The 21,249-nt window shown below is 44.9% G+C and overlaps 2 protein-coding genes across 3 annotated transcripts in view; both read left to right on the top strand.

Annotated features, from left to right (window-relative positions):
- Positions 1–13,061, top strand: part of UBXN7 (UBX domain protein 7) — a 21,861-nt gene extending 8,800 nt beyond the window's left edge. For both annotated transcript variants that reach the window (XM_048954757.1, XM_048954758.1), the window contains exons 5-11: positions 745–857; positions 6,027–6,173; positions 6,546–6,636; positions 7,708–7,835; positions 8,281–8,674; positions 9,364–9,443; positions 10,705–13,061. In XM_048954757.1, the coding sequence (XP_048810714.1) occupies positions 745–857; positions 6,027–6,173; positions 6,546–6,636; positions 7,708–7,835; positions 8,281–8,674; positions 9,364–9,443; positions 10,705–10,866 (1,115 nt within the window). In that variant the 3' untranslated portion in view covers positions 10,867–13,061. The remainder of the gene's footprint in view (positions 1–744; positions 858–6,026; positions 6,174–6,545; positions 6,637–7,707; positions 7,836–8,280; positions 8,675–9,363; positions 9,444–10,704) is intronic.
- On the top strand, positions 13,055–21,249 carry TM4SF19 (transmembrane 4 L six family member 19). Its single transcript, XM_048954760.1, has 4 exons — positions 13,055–20,034; positions 20,154–20,231; positions 20,703–20,869; positions 20,957–21,249. The coding sequence occupies exons 1-4, from the start codon at positions 19,582–19,584 to the stop codon at positions 21,180–21,182; spliced, it is 924 nt and encodes a 307-aa protein (XP_048810717.1). The 5' UTR covers positions 13,055–19,581; the 3' UTR covers positions 21,183–21,249.

Below are 21,249 nucleotides of genomic sequence, written 5' to 3'. Positions count from 1 at the left end.
TCCTTACACGATGGGAAAGCTTTAGGGTCATGCGATGGTTACTCATTTCAGCTGACTTGGTTCCATAAAATGCATGATATCACTGCATTTTTAGGTGAGCAGGTTCTGTGATTTACCTTGTTTTATATGATCATGTATACGTAGGAAATGTGCTCTGTATTGTTTTGGGTGGAAGTGATAACACCAATAGAAACTCAAAGTATGGTACTTGGTACAAGCAGTCTGAAAACCTCTACATCTAGCAGATTGAGATATCCAGAACTGACTGTGGGAAGTGTAGATGTGTAATATAAACTTGCAATATATTTCTCCAAGTGAACTAAATCTTTCTGTGGGGAGTGCCTTACCTTCAGGTATTAGAAGCATTGAATTAGAAATATACTTAGTAAAGTTGTAGTGTTACAGAGCAGCTCAGTTGTTCCAGTCTAATAGCATCAGTGGGAGCAAGTCATAGCCTTTTTAAAATTTTTTTTGCTTGTTTGTTTTTGAATATTGATATATGACCACCTCCACTGATACTTACAGTATCTACTACCCAGGATGTATTTAAAAGTGAAATAAACACCCACTGCTTGCAAGAGTTAGGACAAGTGGAGCTTTACCTAAAGCAACAGCTGATCTTCAGTGTGGTCTGACCTTACGGTTGTCTCACCAAAGTTTTGTATATGGGGATATATTCAACTATAAATACATCCTTTGAGTATTTGGTCTAACTCAGCTTTGTTTCCTCTTGGGGCTGTGCAGTTCGACAGGAACAGGAGCTACGAAATGGAGGAGCAGTAGATAAGAAACTCACTACTCTAGCAGACCTCTTCAGGCCTCCCATTGATCTGATGCACAAAGGCAGCTTTGAGACGGTGAGTTTTTGAGTTTTGGTAAGTTCCCTGTGTGGTGGCTGTGTGCAGTGTGGAAGCCCTTTGTTAGGCTGTGTGTGCAGGACAATTAAAAGACCCTGTAGTGATAAATATTTGATACACTGCCTCTGAAGGTCTTAACTATCATTGGTAGATCACATTTTTATTATGTTTAAAAGCCAGTACAGCAAATCACACTTGGTGAAACGCTTCTGTATACAAGTGAGGCTGGCTGGAATGGAAGAACCGAATCTCTTGCATGATGCAGAAGTAGCTGAGCTAAAGTAGGTGAGCAAAAGTACTTTGTAAGGGGCAATATAGTTTGCAGCAGAGCCTCTAGAGAAGCTCATGCGGTTTTGGTAATATGGCTAAATAATTTTGATACCAAAGCTATTTTTAAGTATCTGTGTATGGCATTGTCATGAATGCACAACTTTGTGCCAGAAGACTTGTTCTTGTACAAAATCACAGTGGTCATCTTTTGCCTCTGGTGGTGGTGGAAGAATTGTCTGAGAGATTGCCCCCCTAAGAAGGGCAGAGCTAGGAGGCCTGCTGATTTCCAGTGATCTCAGGTGTCACCTTTTCTATCTGTGCAGGCAGCTTTGTGGATCTGGTCAGAATTAGTTATGGGATGAATTAAGGACATAACAAGTGATTAGAGACTATCCAGATTGGTTGTGAACAGAGTGAACCTGTGGCTTGAGGGACCAAAAAGGGAATTTGCATAGACACAGCCAGTGCTGCTCTGTTCTGAAATGTATACACAGTCAGCAAGTGCCCTCTAATCTCTGCTGTGGAATTTGTTTTCTAGTCTTTCCTAATGTCTCACTGAAAGCGTGTTAAGACCTTTAGCAGTATTTACTATGGCGCCTGCCATTATCATAATTCATTTCAGAGGATGATGTAACTGATTGATAAGTTTGAATGCTCTAAAGTCCATGTGTTCTTATTCAGTCTTGTAAATAAATTAAAAAAAAAGGGAGGGGGGAGGGAGAGGGGTGATGTATGTACACACCTTGTCCTGGTCTTTGCAGTAATTCAGAGACATACGCTGTCTGATATTCGTGCTTGCTTTTTTCTGTTCTCATACAGTTGTGTCTCATGTGTTGCTCTTCGTTTCAAAACTTCCTTGCAAAAATAACCTTTAGCTTCTCAGTTTGTGGGCCGTTCCCCTTTCCATTTTACCTTCTGTGATTGCGCACTGTTGTGCTGCTTCAGCCTGGGATAAAGGCAGACCTCCTGTGAATCCAGTGACCAGAATCTTTCTCAAAATTCAATTCTAACAAGCTGCTGTTTGCTTATTCCTTCTCTGTTCACTTAGATAAACATCTGCAGTAACTAAAAAAAGGCTAAATGCTGTCATTTTGAGCACTTTTATTTTAGCACTACCTTGAGTGGGGTTTTTTTGTTTTGTTTTTTTAAATGATGGGTGCGTTCCAAACTCTGGAGGGGTATGCAAGAAAGTTCCACCAGCCTTTTGTCCTGTAGCCTTATGATGTTATTCAAACTCAGCAACAACATTTCAGTGGTGTCTGGTCTCGGTAAGGTTTACATGCATCCTTGTTGCTCAGTGTCTGTTAGGGTGCTCTAACTTTGGTTTCTGTAGTAAGTAGGCTCAGTTGTCTTTTGTTTTGCACAAGGAAATACATTTTCCTTTGAATGCAAAAAAAATGAGTAACAAAACCCAATGAAGAACCTTAACGATATGATGTGAAAAAGCTGCTGTTTCACTAATGAAAAAGAGCATTAATGTTTAACTTCAGCTCCATCAAAAACTGGGCCACTAGATGCAAATTACTGTAGGCTGGTGGCTTGGGGCCATGTAAACCAGAGGCAAATGGCTGATATGGCAGCAAGATGTTAACGTAACTGCTCCTTCTCTCCTATTAGAGTATTTCAGAGCAGCTGAAATGAAACTGCTGAGGGTCAATTCAGATTGCACAAGGGATTTGAACTGACGCTTCCTGACTGTAAAATTGAGCCTTGACGCATATGAAGCCTCACACTCACCATCTCTTTAACACAGAACCTGCTAAGAATAAATCACTAGAGCAGCAGACCAAACTTACTTTCTAAAGAAGGGTTTGGTTTTGTTCTACAATCAGATATGTTTGTTTCTTTGCGTGTATGCTGTAAAATGCAGTTTAGTTTGCAAAGAGCACGCCCCAAATTGACCTACTTTGCATTTCTTGTTTTGGAAGCAGATAGTTTTCTGTGCTTAATGCTCCTTAGGATTTTGGCACTTCTGTGAAGCAGCAGCGTGACATTGCAATTTAAAGTCTGTCTATCTGAAATTTCCTCATTTTACAGGTTCTCTTACTGCTTCCTGCTGATGCTGATGGTTTTAAAAACATTTTTTTTTGCTTTTATGAAGCGAGCAGTAACAGCTCAGAAGCTGATCTAGTTTTGTAGTTGAATAGTGCAGTTATTTTTACATGCAGTGCTTCTACACTGTCTAGCTAGACTGCGTGTGCTGGTGTACCATTGGCTTGGGAATGGCTGGGTTATGAAGAGAAGCTGGTCTTTCTGTGCTGACCAAGGCAAGGAGTGTAATATAACTAATATTAATATAAATAGGATGTATCTTGGTAGGCACATCTCTCATTCTGATTTTATCTTATCTCCCAAACTGAACTGTGCTCAACTAGCAGATGTCTGGAAGCTCACAAGATGCTGGCTCGGCTTCCTTGTTTCTCTCTGCCCACTGAAGGAGAGCAGTGAATTTCAACAAAGCCAAACAAAAAGCCACACAAAATTTATAAACTGCTCATGGTTCAGAAAAATCAAATGAAAGAGGATGACGTATTGTTTTTAGCAGTACATGAGTTAGTTTCTCCAGTGGGAGCCAGCAGTGAGTTAAAATAACTTTCCTTACTTTGTCTGGCTGGATTGCTGGTTTGTTGCCCTAAGTTGTTGTGATGAAAAAATGTGGATGCCTAAAAAATGGGAAGGGGAATTTAGGGGACATGGGTGGTTTTTTACATCTGTCACGTGGTATTTAAGAATCACTGCCTCTTTCTTTGGAAGCTCCTACTCTGCTGTCTAAAGTGTGAATTAGAATACTTGTAAGGAGCAATTGCTCTGTTCTCATCCTGTTTAGGTGCTGTTCAAGTGCACCTAAGTTAAGAACAAGTGGTGGTTGGGAACTGGTGTAATAAACTGTTTCTGAAGCCATCAGACATCACTTGCAGGCTACACAAGCCAGCTCTTGAGCCCTGCAATGTTATTTTGGTCATTGATGAAAATGATCCATCCGTATAAACTCTATACCCACAATATTTCTTCCCTCTATACCCCCCCTACCCTTAAAGCAAAGCAATATCTGTGTAAGAGCGTGGTTATATATGTGTGTGAGATGGTAGCAGTATAACTGTTGTCCTCTTAAATGTTAAACATGAAACCTGTTGCTTTTACAAGGAAGTTAAAAGGAGTTTCAAGAGCTGGAGCTGCTGTACAGTTGAAAACTCATCTTTCCAAAAGTTGCGTGTGGAATTTCCTGCTTGCACCCTTTCAAGTGCAGTAGCTGGATGGAGGAGAGGAGGAGTCAGGTTTTCTCTAATGTTAAAAAATATGCAAAGTGTAGAAGAGTGAGATGCACTTCCAGGTATGCTAGTTATGTGTTTTTGAGTTTCTTCATTTAGTCACATATGGATTACATTAGAACACAGGACTAAGGCGATGTGATTAACTGAAGCTGCATATTGACAGTGTTCCCCTTACTTTTGAGTGGTACCTCTGGGCCTCATCTTAAACTGCCTAGAATTAGTTCTCAAATCCCCCAGTTAGTTCAAGATAATTTTTTTTTTTAAATAAAAGAATAATGAATATGTTTAAAACCATTATCAGTTACCCAGGTGTCACCTGCTGCATTTTTCCCCTCTGGAAACCAAATACAGGCTTCTCACATGGTAACATTGGTGGTGCCTGCGAGGACAGAATGAATATTCCACGCTTCTACATTCATATTTCTTTCTGTAACATTTTTCCTTTGGATGAAATAAAAATTGTCTGCAGGTCCTTTGGCCATGCAGAAGGTATTTTGTAGACCGAGATCTGCTGAACAGTGAGCAAGCTTCTAGTTTGATATTTACTGGTTCACCAAGTGCGTTGAGGCTTACACTTTGTTAAGCTAAGTGGATGGGGTTCATGCAGCTGTCCTGCATCAGGCAGACTGACTGTCCTGAGGTGTGCTGGCTAAAAGTCCATCTGAAATTAAAAACCTTGCTTTGGGGAACAAACTACCACCAAAAACAGCAAAATCTTTTGTAGCATTCTGATGACTTGAATTTGCTGTTAGGTGCCTGGCCAGCAGGATAGTGAATGCACTTATAAATATATGCATACTTTTTTTTAAGAAGGAAGGGACATTCATTTGCAAGTTCCAGTCTCTCCAGATGGTAAGAGCATTCCTGCTGTTGATATAGCCCTCTTTTTTTCAACAGGTATGGCAATTCAGCGATCAGAATTACATTCTTGATCAAACTCCTACCATTATCTTGCCACCAAGCAATCAGACTATGCCAGCTTTGTGACTCAAACCAGTAAGATTTCTTCCTGCACCTTCCCGTCTTCCTCCCAACTTGCAGTCTGGATAAGGAGCATCAAAAAAGGATGCCGAATTTGGCAGTTACACAGTAATAGCGTGACTCAAAACCTTGAGAGAGAGGGGCAAAAACAAACAAAAAAGCCAAGAGAGGAGGTCCAACTGCATTGATGCATATCCTCTGTCAATTGTGTTGTCTGCTTAAGTAGAAGATGATCCACAGGTTTATCTCTGGAGTGAGCAGGTCTTTCCTCTGTTGTCAGATTGGCGTGGTTTGACTGCACTCTTCCCTGAACAAGTACTGAATTCAGTGTCTTTCCCCACAACTCGCTCCCCTGCCCCACTGCCAAAGCTGCTTTTCCCACTCTGTGCTTGGCTTGTTGAACTCCAGCAGCTCTGTTCATCGATGTGATTCTGTAATTTAACCAATCTCATTTAAGCAGGTCTTTCAGCCCTGTTATTTATTCTGTTTTGTGGATGCCTTTGCGCTAGCTCGGTCCATCTTTCTCACTCTGAAGGGGTTTTGGTGAAAATTCTGACACTGCTAGAAGCCATCACTGATCATTGCTGGCATTGTTTGTGTCGTGCTCTTCAGTGTTAGCTAATGAAGCTTTGCTCTCTGCTTACAGGCCAAGGAGTGTGGTCAGATGCAGAACAAATGGCTCATGATAAACATTCAGAACGTGCAAGATTTTGCGTGCCAGTGTCTGAACCGCGACGTGTGGAGCAATGAGGCTGTGAAGAACATCATCAGGGAGCACTTCATTTTTTGGCAGGTAGAATCACAGAATTCTGCAGGTGGGAAATTTAACAGAGCCACACCAGTAACTTGATGTCCTGTTAGGTGGGACAGTGAAAGCAGTTGTCTTTGATTACAACAGCGCTGCTGTGGTTCTCTTGGAGAAATGCAGAGGTTAAGGGTGTGCATTTTAATGCCTAAGCAGCCTTTTACTTCTGATTGAAAATGTTACTGCTGAAGCACTAATACATACACTAGTAGGGGTGCATGTTCAACTGTAGAAGTTGCTGAGACTTGTGTTTGCTATTTGTTGCATGCACTGTACAATAGAGAAAAACTCAGTATGTTTTCACGATCGTTCCTGTTCCCTTTCCACTCAGTAACTTGCTTTCAATGTGGTATTTTGTAGGTCTATCACGACAGTGAGGAGGGGCAGAGGTACATACAGTTTTATAAATTAGCAGACTTCCCTTATGTCTCCATCCTGGATCCCAGGACAGGTAAGATAAGAGACATTTACTTGGAGTGGCAGCTGTGAGCTGGAGTGCTGTCATCCTTGGCACAGTGTTACACTGCAACTGAAGCTTCTTCATTACCACATTACCCTGTGAGACTTCTCATCCCTGTAGAAATGAAATAGTAATTTCTGGAGGCACTGAAGGAGCAAAACTCCAAAGCCTTTCTGAAATGCTGTGTTGGGTGATGGTACTTGCTATGGCTTATCGAGCACTTTGTGTAGAAATTGAAAATAGTACCACCTGGTGGTGGAACTCCAAAATCAACATTTTTTTGTAGGTGGTCTTTTAAAAGCTACTTGAAATCTTGTGATAAACTATCTTAAAGTATTTGTCAGGTCACTTACCCATGACATGAATACAAATCTGCAATCCCATTCCTGTCACAGTAGCTTAATGAGGCTTAGCTTAATGATGACTTATTAAATTGCATCTGAATTTTCAAATACCAATTTGATTGTTCAGTTAAAAAATAAATAAATGTTACCTTTTTCTCCATTGCTTTTGAAGTTGGACCTTTTTGTTTTGCATGCCAACACTTTACCTTTTCTGTCATGATAGAGGGCTGCTGTATTAATGGTTTGGTCTCATGCTTCTCAGGAATTGAAGTAATAGTTTCTTTAATCAGAGCTGAAATTTCTCACCATTTGATTTAACCATCCCAAAACATTTTTTGTTGTTGTTGAAACTGAAGTTAAGAAACTCTTCTTAGCACTAATGGAAGCAGATGCTGTTTACCAAGAGGCAGAATCGAAGCAGAAAGAGTGTATAACTTCTTCATAAAATTAGTGTTCTGTGTTTTTTAATTTTAATATCCAATTCACCTTTCTGGATGCATATTTTCTCAGAAAAGAACAAAAAATAAGGCTGTTCAAGGGGGTAGAGGGAGGAAGCTTTGTAATGATCAGGTGGTGGCCTGTGGGCAGCTGCAGTTCCACAGATGTGGATTCTTGCATAGTACGTGCACAGGAGTGAACTGATGGTTTTGACAGCTATGCTGCAATCTTTGAGGAGTTGTTGCTGAAAATGAACTTCACAGTGCTGTATGTTTCCCAGGCCAGAAACTAGTGGAGTGGCACCAACTGGACGTGACCTCTTTCTTGGACCAAGTGACCGGGTTCCTGAGTGAGCACGGGCAGCTGGATGGGCATTCTACCAACCCTCCCCAAAAATGCTCCCGTTCGGTGAGTAGGACGCCCTCTAGGAGGACTGCAGAAACCTGAGATGAAATGTGCTGTGTCTCTATGCAGCTGCACTGGTTTCCAGTTCAGTAGTGTATAAACAGACGTAATGAATTAGTGGAAGAGTGTGCAAAATATGAAAGTAATGCACTAAGGGAGCACTTTCTACCTCAATAGCTAATTTTGTTATGCAGTTTACACTTAGATCATTTGTTTTGTTACATTTGTTTGACTGTTTGTTAACAGTCACGGGGTTGTGTGGGAAGAAGATGTATTACTCCATGTGAAGCTCCAAGGAGGAATGATTAAGCAGTTACAGGATGACTGGCTTTCCATGCTGTTTGTTCATGACTGTTTTAGTAGCTTCCCTTTGGAATGTTTGATATCGTCTGGATTTTCAGTATGTCTGAAAATATCCTTATGCCTTTCTCCTCTGTCTGCTCAACAGGAGAGCCTCATTGATGCCAGTGAGGACAGCCAGCTGGAAGCTGCTATCAGAGCTTCGTTACAGGAAACACATTTTGATTCCTCACAGGCCAAGCAGGAGAGTCGATCAGACGAGGAATCTGAGTCAGAGCTTTTTTCTGGAAGTGAAGAGTTCATTTCTGTTTGTGGATCTGAGGAGGAGGAGGAATCGGAGAATCCTGCCAAGTTGAGGAAGTCTCCACACAAAGACTTGGGGTACAAAAAGGAGGAAAGCCGGAGGCCTCAGCCTGAGCCCCCTGCAAGGACTGAGCCTGGGACAACATCAAATCATAGGGTACTGCCCTGCATTGATGCAGGGGTCGTGGAGGAACCAGCTGACAAGCCTGAAAGTATGTTGCAGGGCCTAGATGTGAATGGTGAGTGGCCACAGATTGGTTTTATTTTTTTTTTGTAGTGACCTGTGTTTTGCTTTTGTTCTGAAAACTGTTAAACCCTGACAAGCATATTTTCAGCCTTTGTTTTGAAAAGCTAAACCTTTCCTGCTGTCTCACTCCCTCATTGATGCTAGGTGATTTACTTTGTCAACACTTTGATGTAGTGGTTTCGTATTAGTCACTCACATTCCTTAGTTTTGTGACCTTGTTGAATGAAATTCCCATGGGTGTAGTGCAGGCAGCTGACAGACACTACCAGTGTGGTAGAAGTGAAATGATGTTAGCTTTACCTCGTGCCTGGCTTGACTGCCTTGAGGGGCTGGACTTTTGCTTATACAAACAAATCCCAGGAGTCTGTGTGCCTCCTTGGAGCTGTGAGCTGGCATGCAGCCCTGTGGAATGCTCTCAAAAGCAGAGGTAGCACAGTGTACTTTCCTCTAGGAACCCAGGCTGATTTTGGTCACTAGTGTGAACTCTTGTGTTTATTTTGAACACGTGCTGTACAAGTATCTCTTCAGAGACTGAAACACTGTGTGCTAAAAAGTTCTGTGCTTGTCTCCAGTCCCTAACCCTACTGTTGTGTGCAGTAAAGTGTGCCACGACCAAAACTACAGAAAGGCTCGGTTCAGCTGCCTTGTTTGTTAACTTGTAGTAACTTCCTTTTGTACTAGGACCAAAGGCGCAGCTGATGCTAAGGTATCCAGATGGAAAGAGAGAACAAATTTCACTGCCTGAACAAGCTAAACTTCTGGTGAGTGGGGTTAATTGGAGTTCCTTGTTTGAGTACAGGGGAGCTGAAAATGGAGAATTTATTTTCCTATGGTGGCACCAATGACATTGGTGAGAGAAGTGCTTATATCCCTCGAAGAAAATGAGACTATAGAACCTGGTCTGCAAAACTCCAGGTAGAAACTGACCTTGTTTCAAACTCATGTTTTTCATCCTTGCTATTTTACATGAAAACTTTAAATAGGAAACAAAAGCATCCAAAAATCCAGCATCAGCTCTCTCAAAACCAAGCATCATTTCAGAGGTCGACATGGAGTTCTGAGGCTGAAATAAACTCTGAGGGACACTTACTGTAGGAAACTGCTTTGCTTTGCCAGGTTTTCATTCTTACTTTGTCATAGCAGTCATCTCTATAATATTTCTCAAGTAATCTTAACTCAGGTGGAGCCACGTCCTTCCAGTCCATCACCTGTGCACTTGCATCACCCCTCAGGTGCTCCCCCTGCACTGATGCCCCAAGACGTTGGAGCAGTGCTATGACTGTTCATTCTGCCTGAGTTTTGCTCTCTCACTGTACTCCCTGTCATTCCTCAGCTTGTCTTCATTTCTCTGTCCTGTCTGCCCCTACTTTTCCCTCTCATCTGCTGTGTTTGTTGATGAACTTGGGAAATCTCTCTTGTGTAGCATGGGCCTCAGCTCTTCTGATGTGTCTGTTTGTTGGATTTGCTGATCTCCCAGTACCCTCTGTATCCTTCCTTGATTGCTACTGTAGGCAGAGAAGTCAATGAGCTGAGAATTGCTTTTGAAAGAAAGGAAGAGAAGGATCCCCCAGACCTCATGCTTCTTTGAAGGCAGGAGAATATTCAAACCCTCAGAAAAAATGCTGTATTTATCAGTGTCACCCAACAGAAATACTTCTTTGGTGCCTTTTAGGTTTAACATAAAGGTAATGTCAGCAAACAAGTGAGGGGGCTTTTGTTTTGGGGCATTGAACAGATTGTTTTGCAACTTTCGTTTTGCTGTGACTTGAACGTGTGATGTGGAATTCACATCACTTATGTGTATCTTCCTTCTGTTTCAATAATCTGTTGGATAATTAGCTTCTATGTTTCATGGCATACAAGGACCAAATTATGTGAAGAAGTTGATATGCATATTACATGCAGATTTCCCTTCTCTGTCATAACGACCTTCTCTTGTAAGAGGGATAATTTTGTGACACTTTCTGTGGGTTGTTGTCTGTTTTAATTGAATGACCCTTTTTTGCCTTCCTTCCTCTCTAGGCTCTTGTGAAACATGTCCAGTCAAAAGGGTACCCCAACGAACGCTTTGAACTCCTCACCAACTTCCCTCGAAGGAAACTCTCTCACCTGGACTATGAGATCACATTACAGGAGGCAGGCCTGTGTCCTCAAGAGACTGTCTTTGTGCAGGAAAGGAATTAGCACCGTGGCCTGAGTTCTCCCAGCCTTCCTCCCCTCTCCTCTTTGCCTAGGACACCAACTCGTTGATATGCAGTTGAGGGTCATAGGATTGCAGTGCTAAAATCAGGCAGGCAGCTGTCTGGCCCTTCTCTCTCTTCTTCCCTTCTGCTCTAGTGACAATTGAGCGTGTTCAGAGTTCTGGTTTTGTTCTCAGCTTGAGCCCTTGGGAAGAACATCTTTCCTTTGTTTTCATGGAGTGAAGTAGAACAGTGACCTATGAATGCAGTGTGCTGGGACTTGGAGTGGCCATAGTAGACGCACCCTGCTCGCTGCTATTCTTTAATCAGTTTCATTTAATTTGTATTTGAAAACACTGTTTGATAAGGCACTGAGTCACCTCTGTAAAGAGAGAGTGCAGTCTTTATTGCAGTCTTTCGTTTGCTTTGATTCTCCATGTGAAGGTTCTCCATTAACCTTACAGCATTCTTGAGATCATTCACTTAACCTTGCAGTCTGCTGAAATTTACTTTGGAAAGGAGTTCAGGAGCTGTGGCAAGATTCTCTGCCCCTACCTAATAGGCTTCTAGGCTGCGTGCATGCTCTCATCATCCTTTAAATGCTGCCAGTGGATGCAGGTTTCATCGTTTTTTTATGAAAAAAGCAAGGATCCCCCCTCCAAAAAAAAAAAAAGACTTGAAAAGCTGTGTCTGCTTTTGCTGCAGTATCAACTCCTCCCTACAAGGAGGGGGAAATCCTGTTTTTTCTCCTCTTTACTTGCTTTCAGGATTTTACAGCTGACAATAGAAGGTGGCATGATTCAGTGAAGACCTTGGGAGTGTGGAAAACATGGAGTAAACTTGACAAGTAGTTGGCTTTTTTCCCCCCCTCCTTCTGTATGTCACTGCTGCACCAGGGCTGACTAATTTGTAAGTTGGTTTTAAAGCACAGACTGCAGTTGGGCAGGACAGCAAGTCCTAGGCAGGGTTCCTGTCATTAATTCAAACCATAAATAGCCTTGTCAAAACTGTGGAAGGAATTAGTACTTCATAAAAGACTTTATAGCTGGTGGCAGCTCCAGGCTGCTTTTTATTCCATTGTAATCTTAATCTGCTGTCATTTACCACTAAATCTGGAAGGATGTATTGAAAACTACTCCTTTATTTGTGCTTTCATTTCAGCTACGAAAGCTGGCAGCAGAATTCATGCAGACACATCCTGTGTGTATGCCAAGTGCCCTGTTTTCCCAGTGTCTCACCTGGACATTGAGCCGTTGGTACAGCATAGGTTACAGGAAACAAAAGTCAGTTAACACTGCCATCTGCATGATGGGTGTGCAGTGTGTTTATTTACAGTTAAGCATCCAATTTAATGTTCTTCGTCAGGGAGGAAAAAGGCATACGAGTCCTGTAACTGTTTCTGTAACTGTCAGGTGCTTCATACATGTGACTTCAGTGGTCAGAAGTTTCCTATAGCCTGAAACTTCTCAAGATATTTTTGCATTTAATTTCATACCAGCCTTTGGAGTCTTTAAATAGAGAAAGCCATGGACAATGTTTTGCATTCCCCATGGTATAACAATACAGTTGTGTAAATTCATTTTCCTTCTGCATTAACGTCTTTGCATTCTAATGCAAGGTACAGCATTGTGAAAGCAGAATCTGATGGCATTTTCCTGACCAGTGAGTGATGTGACATCAGATGCCATGTTTGGTCTGTAAAGAGCTCCTTTCACAGAGGCTGTTTTGCAGCACTAAAAGGTGAATGATAAGGCCAGCAGAATAGTGAGAGTGTTGGTGTTTGGCCTTTGGGGCAGCAGCAGCAGCATTTCTAGACTGAAAGATATCCATAGAACTTCTAGAATATCCAAATTCTTGTCTCACACCTGGGAGTAGAAGAGTAGGGCAGAAGGAAACCCTTCTGTGTAAGTATGGTACTTAGGTAATTTCAGCTCTCCAGTTAAATATCCTACTCTGATGTTTATTACCTTGAAACTTGCTGCCTCTTCTTCAGTGATTTGCTGCAAGAAGGTGGGCTGCCAACAGGGAACAGCACCTGACATCAGCATGATGTCCTTTCTTGTCCCTCAGACATGGGAGCATGTTGACTTTTCTTGTTCTCCTGCCACTCCCTGTATGCAGCAGCCTTTGCACTTTTGCTCTGTCTCTCAAGCTGTGTCTGGCTGGCTGCATCTTGGTACTGGCCAGGGGGGGGGGGGGGGGGGGTTGCATCTGCTCTGAGCACATTGTTCCACATCACCTTTCCTAGTAGTGAACTTAAACATAGAAAATTGACTCTGTTGTTTCAGTCTTGTGCCTGTTCCATTGGTAGCTTCTCTTTTGATCCTTCTCCACAGTTTTACTAATCTACTTAGGCTTCAGCAATTAGATGTAAAAAAAAATCAACTAATGGCTGCATCAGGGAAAGAGGGAAAACTGCACTGCAGGCAGGAGCACGAGCTTCATTTCTGATGCTGAAGACCAGCATGGTCCCATATTATGAGCCTTTCTTTCTGACCCCATTTTCCACAACTAGGAGCTGTGGAGCTGACTTTCTTTAATCTATGCTTAGCTGTAGGATCGTGCTGTCAAATCCAAAACAGGAAGTTCTGGTTTAGCATCTCATTGCTTTTGTTATGCTCAATCATCTCGTGCAGAGGAAACCAAAAGTTGCACTTGGCTGTGACAAGGTTTTTTCCTGAGCCATCAAGACTAAAAGTCTTTCATTTCATTTCTTGTCTTCTTTCTGTCCCTTGGCTTTTTATTAGCAAATAGCAATTCTTTTATAACTGATCAGGAAATTAAGAAATGGAGAGAAAAAACAAAACCATATTAAAAATGGGATTTTTCTTCCCTTTCAGGTAAGGACTCAGAATTATTCTGTGGCAGTTCTTAATGCTTTGTTCTGCTCCAAGAAATAATGAGCTGATCTGTTGTTGAGTTTGTTTGTTTCTCTGGCATGCTGTGGTTTCTGTTGGTTTTCTTTTGCCTTGACCTGTGAGCTGGAGGCAGAGAGAAGAGGTCTTAAAGTGTCCCTGTGCACGCTTCTTCTCTCTTTTCATTCTTCTCCCTTTTTTCCCCCTTATTCCCACCCCAGTAAAAACAGAGCCACAGCTCACATCACCCAGCTGTTCTCTGCTGTGAAAGCTGTGAAGAAAAAGCACCAGCCAGGGTACAGCTCCTCAGATTTTCATTCAGAGCTCTTTGGAGTTTGGAGAAACGTGTTTTGATGGCCTGAGGAATGTGGCTGAACACATTAACCGAGCTAAGCATGCGGCAGCTTGTATCTGGGAAGGTGTAAGCCACCTGGACTCAATTTAGGAAGAGCCTTGGTCATGGTTGCTTCTGAATGTTAAGTTTGAAGCTCAAATTACTTTTGACAAGGCTGGAAAAAACACCTTAAATCCTTAATTGCAGAATAAGTTGAAGTTGGAAGGACAAAGGAAATCATCCCTCAGTGTCTGTGGTTTGTGGTTTCCAGTGTTGTTTGGCCACAGTTTGCATGGCAAAGGACTGCCACGAGCAGAGGAGACAGTGGAAGGCTTTGTTGGTAGGGAGCTAAAGTGCTTCAAGCTGCAGCTTCTTGCTGCTTGCAATGGAACCTTCTTTGCATGTGTTCTTCATCCAGCTTGTTTTTTTGTTTTGATTTTTAATGTCTAACTGGCTTATTTTTGCTGTCACAACCAGCATTCAGAAACAGAGCACAACCAGCTGGACCTCGCTTTCTTTGCCTGTTGCTGTCAGCACACTTTTTTTGGCTTCCCACTCTCAGACCTCCAGAGATCCAGGGAAGGATTTTGGCTCTTCCTAGCGGTACCTGCTCTCAGCCAGGCTGACCAAACGGCTTCAACCCTGTTGCCTCCTCTGCTGGAGGAAATAGGGCATCTGAAGGCTGTGTCACAGGTTGCTGTGTTGTTTTCATTAGGCTTTCAACCGTGGTCTGAGATTCTGCACTTCTGACATTTATGAACTGAATAATGTCATGCTTCCTGGTGAAAAATCTGATAAGCTGACAACCTCGGTATTGAAAGAATGCATGTGTGTAGCCTGTAAAGCAGAGCTGTCTGCAGAAAGGCAGCAATTTTCAGACTTAGACATAAATGGCCATTTTGATTATGCACCAGCTCACCAAATTAACTACTTAATTAACTGAATCAGTGTCAGTGTACATGCTCCTCTGTACCAAGTCATAGCAGCTTCCACATTTACAGGTGCTGTGGTTTGTAAGCATGCTGCCATCAGAAACTGGCAGCTGGTTTTAGCACTTAATGAGTAAACCTCACTGCTGATGGGTTCTCACACAGACTTAGAGAACATCCATGCAGCTGTGTGCTTTGCTGTTTGACATACCCTCTGACTATTCAAAACTTCTTGCTTGAAGTACATCTGAGTTATGGGTAATGAAATAGAACAGTTAATTCTGAGGATGGGGGCTTTCCTTTCTGGTTCTTTAAAGAAAAAGGCATCTCCATGCAGGAGTTCTTTGACGACAGCTGCTGCGCTGCAGAGGGCACCATGCATTGCTTGCAGCTCCTGCAGGCAGCAAATTACAGCTGGTTCTGAGAGCAGGCTCCTTGTCTGCTAGCTGGGATGCTCTGTCCTGGCTCACTGAGTTTGTTCTCGCTGAGCTGGACCATTGAGTTGGGTTGCAAGAACTCAAGAGTAACAAGGGCTCCATCCCTTCTTGTGGGGCAGGAAATCACAGTGAAGCATCCCTTCAGCTGCATTTTGGCAGGTGCTGAAGGCTGCAGCAAACAGGCAAGATGCATCTGATGTTTTTCCAAACCATGTGAGCCTCTGTTAGCTGGCTTCATGTGGGGAAGTCCCTGTGAGTGGGAGGATGCGTGTCATTTAAGGAACTTGAAGTAACAACTCGTTACAGCTTTTTTTCTTGTCGCAGCTTCGTCCTTGTTTAATCCCTTTTTAGTAGTAAAGAATAGCTCTGTATGCCAAAGAGAGGAGAGGTAGCTGAAGTGGAGGTGGAGAGCAAAGTCCGTTGTGAAGATTGGGTGCGCCTTGTCCAGCTGTTTTTCAGCAGAAATGATTTTCTGTAGGTGTCGTAGCTTTTGTCCTAAAGGCAACACAAAACTCCCATCTGAGCCCTGCGTTGGCCATCTCTGTTGTTGGAAATTCCTTCAGCTGCGTTTGGAGTCAGCCAAACATTTCAGTGATGACTGTTAAGGTCTGCTGTAAGGTGACTGTAAGGTGAACTGTAGCCTGTGAGGACAGCTTTGCAGGGGCTGTCTCTGAAAGCAGGATCTCACTGCATCCTGCTGCCTGCTCCCAAGCCTGAAGGTTAATGGACTCCCTTTCTGTGGTGTGCTGCAAGATGACTTTTAATCTTGTCTCCTCTTGCCCATGAGGTGCTTAGTGTCTGTCCACTTCCCTAAATAGAGCCATATGTATATATGTGTACACACACACACACACACATTTGTAATTGGAGGACGTGGCACTTAACATCAGTGCCTTGGCTTTCCTCAGTTCTGTCTCCTGTTTGCTGCCGCTATATTGTGAGTAGTCACAGAAGTTTGGGATTTGGTCACTAATTACTGCATCTGCAGTACAAGGAAGAGCAATTCTGTATCTGCCTGTGAAAGGGTGCTGGGATTTGATGGGATAGGCTAGTTGGGGAAGGCCGTGGAGCAGGGGGACAAGGTGCTATTGGATACAGCAGCTCTGTGTGAAACAAATCTGCAGAGCATGCCTCGGAGCCGTGGTGTCTGACCAGAGACACCGGGCTGTACAGCAGATGACTTTCTTAGTGAGGCTGAGTCCTCTCATGGGTGAACTTACAGTTTCCAAATTTGGGCTTCGCCTGCCGGTTTTTACACTAGTCACTTTTTCCTTCAATGATGCAACTTCATGCTGGAGGAGGGAGAGAACTAATTTGGGTGATTTCAGCTCACTGTGCTGGGAGGGACCAAACTCAAGGAAACCTCTGATCTATATACACAACTGCTGCATTTTTTATAAATATATGTAAATGTCCTATTGTAATATTTGATCCTGGAAATAAAACAAACTGTTTTCACTAGCTTTCTTCATTTCCTGAGATTTTGTTCTGTTTGATTTTGAACTAGAGTCTGTCCCTGCGTTATATTGAGAGGTTTTGACTTTTTCCTTTGTGGGGTAGAAGGAAAGGAAGAGAAGGACTTCCCTGTTTCTATGTATGTGACTGTTTAACCCGTTCATACTCCCCAAAAGGCTTTGGAATAGGGTAACTGTGTCAGTGCCATGCTGAAGCCTTAAACCAGTGTTCCCTGTCACTCGTTTCCAGCATGCACTCGAGAGAAGTGTGAATGTGTTTGGCTTGGCGTGTCCAAACCCAAAGCTTTCTCAGGAGTGAGGATGCTCTTTGGGAAGATACCAGCATGTGAAGGATGTGCTAGCCAGCTCTCCAGGGCAGTGTTGCAAGAGATTTAGTCTTGTGTTTTCAGCACGTGCTCCTCTCCATGCTGTGGTAAAGGAGCCAAGTCTGTGAGGGAGGCTTGCTTGTGCACTCCTACTGAGCTCTTCAATCCAGCTTAAGAAAACCTTTCCCATTCTGACCAAGTTGAAAATAGGATGTTATCACAGGCAGGGAGCTGTGGGGTAGATCCATAGGGTGTATGTCACTTTTTTTTTTCTTCATGTGTTTTTTCTTTCAGCAGATCCAACTTTCGGCCTTCTGACTTTTATGGGATTGGTTTATCTCATCTGGAGCAGTAATTTAATGAAATACCTGAGCAAGTTAAAGCAAATGCCGTATTGTCCAGGTGCAGCACGTTGCTGTTTCTTCAGTCTGGGTTCTAACCCCAAACTCAGCATGGGTCAAAGGAGGTCACCTTGGCAGTGAACATGCCCACCTGTAGGTCAGTTTTAGTGGTGGAAACCGAGTTATGGATGCTACCAGGAGGAGCGGGAGAGACACCGAGTTGTGCTGAGCACAACTGGACGTGAATGTGGTGGCCAAAACCTGGGCTGCAGAGAGCATCAAGTGTGGTGGGATAAAACAACCTGAACAGCTCAGATAAGTGTTGGTCAGCATCCTTAAGGCTGTGACCTGCTGTCAGGGGAGGAGTTGGCTTGGGGATCTCACTGGGGCAGTATGGCTATTCATGGAGCTGCACTTGGCAGCAGCTTGGCTGGGTGACTTGGCAGAAAGTTATCTGACTAATTGCTGCACTTACACTTCCATAATCGCGTTCTTAAGCCAAGCAGGGAGTCATGGTGCTCGTGAGCTGCTCCATTCTGTGCTAAAATTAGCTCTTTTTTAAATTATTATTAGAGAACTGAGCTGGGGTGGCTGTAAGGATCAGCATTGTTGGGATACAGATCCGGCTGACGTCTCATGGGGAGCGGCTGTGAGGTGTGTGGGAAGCTTGCTGCTGTGACGTACAGGACATGAGATAAAATTGCAACACGTTTTCTTCCTGTAAAGTGGAAAATGCTTCCCCTCAACGTAAAAAGTAGAGAAAGGAGAAATGGAATTATTCCCTGCTGTCAGGTATCCTACGTGAGAATGCTTGCTCCTTGCTGCCGTGTGGAGCCTGAGGGCCACAGCTCCATTTTCTGTTTCTCTGGTGGCACAGTGTGCTTCAGGCAGGTTTTATAGTCTCAGTGTCCCTGTCCAGGTTGGTCTGAAAGCAGAAAAAGCCATTTTGAACCAAGTTGGGCAATACCACTTGCACACATTAGGTAGAACAAGTTGGGCTGTATACCATGTATAATGTCTTGGAGCGGCATGGTACCTGTGGCACTTCCAAATGTTCTATCCAGAAATAACCTCTGCATTAATGGCAGCAGCCAGCTGAGGTCTTGAGAGTGATCTTCTGCTCTGAAACACTGCATAAGAAACAGCTGCATCTGCTGCAGCCTCTGACACGCTGCCTCAGTGTGATGAGTCAGCACCATCTTGCTTAAAAATGAATCCCCGCGTGCAGCAAGGCACCATTGCATTGTGCATCCACCATATCCACGTGGTATGGGCTGAGGTGAGCAGCCAGGCCCTGCAGGAGCACCCTGCAGCTGAGCAATGCATTGCTGCCACTCCTCTACCGGCTAGAGGACCTACGCAGGATTCCTCTCCGTGCTGGACTTGTGGCAGCAAGAATTGATGTCTTTTCTCGCAGTTTGCATGGCTGGTGGGTCTCCCCCTGCCCAGGGAGCTGTGCAGCTCCTCCTGTTTTCGTTTGCTTTCTGGATCTGCTTCCCTTGAGACAGTTTCGTTGTGAAGGAAACGGTAGTGCCGCTGGTGGGGGCTGCCCCGTGCGGAGGGACAGTCATCCTTCCTCATGAGCTGCTGGTTTTGTGGATGATGGTGATATGACTGATGCAGTGGGTGGATGTCTGGGATGGGCATCATAAATAGGACCCGTGGGAGATGCCTCTCAGTGTTCTTCCAGGACAGAGCTACTCTGGGGAAGGGTGAGAAGCTCTGGTTTCACACAGCCAATATCTCCCACGTTTGCTCCCAGGTAAGCCTGGAGGATGGTTTCTCCAGATACTGCTTGAATCCTTTTTGCTTTAGGCCATGGACTGATTTCATTTCTGTCATTTCTGTGCTGAGCGAGGGAGGAGATTCCCCCAGGGAGAGGGAGAAGTCCCTGCTGAGGCCAAAGGGGGACCTGCAGCAGGCCTGAGGTTGGAGCAGCCCCCTGGGTGAGCTCCAGGGAAGGAGGAGCTCTTCTGGAAGGTCTACAGAGGGGTGAAGGACTCAGTGCTGGGTCCTCCTGACTCTAGGTGAACAACAGGAAGGATGAGAGGTCTTGGGTTTGTTACAAAAGTGGGAATGATGGAAATCAGAAAGGAGATAGAGCTGCCTCGGATGGATGGGTGGCAGAGCTGGCAGTCTGCCTTGGAGCTCCCAGCTAACAGCAGCGATGCCCTGACATTGGGTTGGCAACCCCAATTCCTCCACAGGAGCAGGGCTGTGATGCAGCTCTTCCCATGGAAACAACCACGCAGCACCCCATGGGTTCTGCTTCTGCAAAGCCAGAGCCGCCACCTCCTCTCTTTTCCATGCAGGTTGGTAATGTGTGTAGGGAGATGCAGCCGCATCGTGGGCCCCTGCTTGCTGGTGCTGGGCATGCTCTCTGTGGTGGCCAGCATCCTGCTGCTCTTCCCTGGCGGGTCCTGGCAGTACCTGGTGGATGGGCACATCAGCAGGAGGGCAAAGATCATGCCAGGCACCTGGGGAGGCGGCATCATGGTAAGCACTGTATCTTGCATGGCCTCCTCCAACATGCACAGAGCAAGGACAAAGAGCAGGATTGGGCGTCCTGCTTTTGTTCCCCTTTGTCCCCACAGGCCACTTTCTCCTTCCTGCAGGTGCTGCTGGCAGCTATCCACATCACCGCTGTGGGATGGCGATGCGCCTGCTGCTCCGACTGCGGCACCCGTCGGAACGTAAGTCAGGGTGCAGGTTGTACCAAACAGTGTGGGGTGGGACATGGTGACGTGTCCTCTCTCCTGTTGGTGTGTGGTGGGGCATTGTAGGGTGCCTCCTCTCCCTTGGTGGGAGGTTATATGGTGCCACCTCAGTTGTGGCCCCGTGGCAGGACATCGCACAGTGTCCCCTCTCCCGTGGCCATGTGGTGGGATACGGCACAGTAACCTCATGGTGGGATGTCTGTGGAAGGCCACCTCTCGTGGGCACGTGGTGAGACATCCGTGGTGTCACCAGTCATGTGGTGGGACAATGCACGGTGCCACCTATCCTCTGGCTCCACGGTGGAGCACTGCACGATGTTCCCTCAACCCTGGCCCTGCAGCGAGATGCTGTGCGATGCCCAGCCCCCTGAATGAGGGTCAGGGCAGAGCACAGGCTCCTCCTGCCTGCCCACTTCTGCCCATCTCTAAACCTCATGCTCCCTGTAGGCCTTCCTCTCTGTTGTCCTCTCCAAGCTGGCTCTCCTGGGCTCTGCTGCCTGCTTCTTCTTCTCGGGGCTGGGTCTGACTGATGGCCCTCTCTGCCTCTACAACACCACTGAGCTCAGCAATGGCCTTATCTGGGACTACCCCTTCGTGGACACCCCTAGCAACAGGTACAGGGCCCTCATGCTGTTGGCAGGAAAGTAGGACCACAGAGGGGAAGGCTGCATGTGGCTCATGCTGTCCCTCATGTGGTACAGGGCCTTGGAGAATTTCTACCTGTTCTACCCGAGCACCTGGGGCACCTGCCTGGAGCCGGTGGGCATCGTGGCATGGCACGTCACCTTCTTCTCCCTCCTGCTGCTCATCAGTGCTGCCGAGATGGTGCTAACCTTCCTCCAGATCATCAACGGCTGCGCCGGGTGCCTCTGCGGCTTCTGTGAGAGGAAGGAGGCAGGGCTCTCCCATGTGCCTGGGGTGAGGTGAGACCATGTTTCCCAGCTGTGGCCTCTCCTCCCAGCAGGAGACCACTCCTGCTCACCCCATGTCTTCC

The sequence above is a fragment of the Lagopus muta genome, chromosome 9 (genome assembly GCF_023343835.1).
Source record: "Lagopus muta isolate bLagMut1 chromosome 9, bLagMut1 primary, whole genome shotgun sequence".
Lineage (NCBI taxonomy): Eukaryota > Metazoa > Chordata > Aves > Galliformes > Phasianidae > Lagopus > Lagopus muta.
This window is presented reverse-complemented; position numbering and strand designations above follow the sequence as displayed.

Bases quoted from the DNA above. Each gene is read 5' to 3' on its own strand.
- TM4SF19 (XM_048954760.1), top strand. From the start codon at position 19,582: ATGAGAGGTCTTGGGTTTGTTACAAAAGTGGGAATGATGGAAATCAGA. The intron at 20,035-20,153 runs GTAAGCACTGTA...TCCTTCCTGCAG, and splicing joins CCTGGGGAGGCGGCATCATG to GTGCTGCTGGCAGCTATCCA. The intron at 20,870-20,956 runs GTACAGGGCCCT...CATGTGGTACAG, and splicing joins GTGGACACCCCTAGCAACAG to GGCCTTGGAGAATTTCTACC.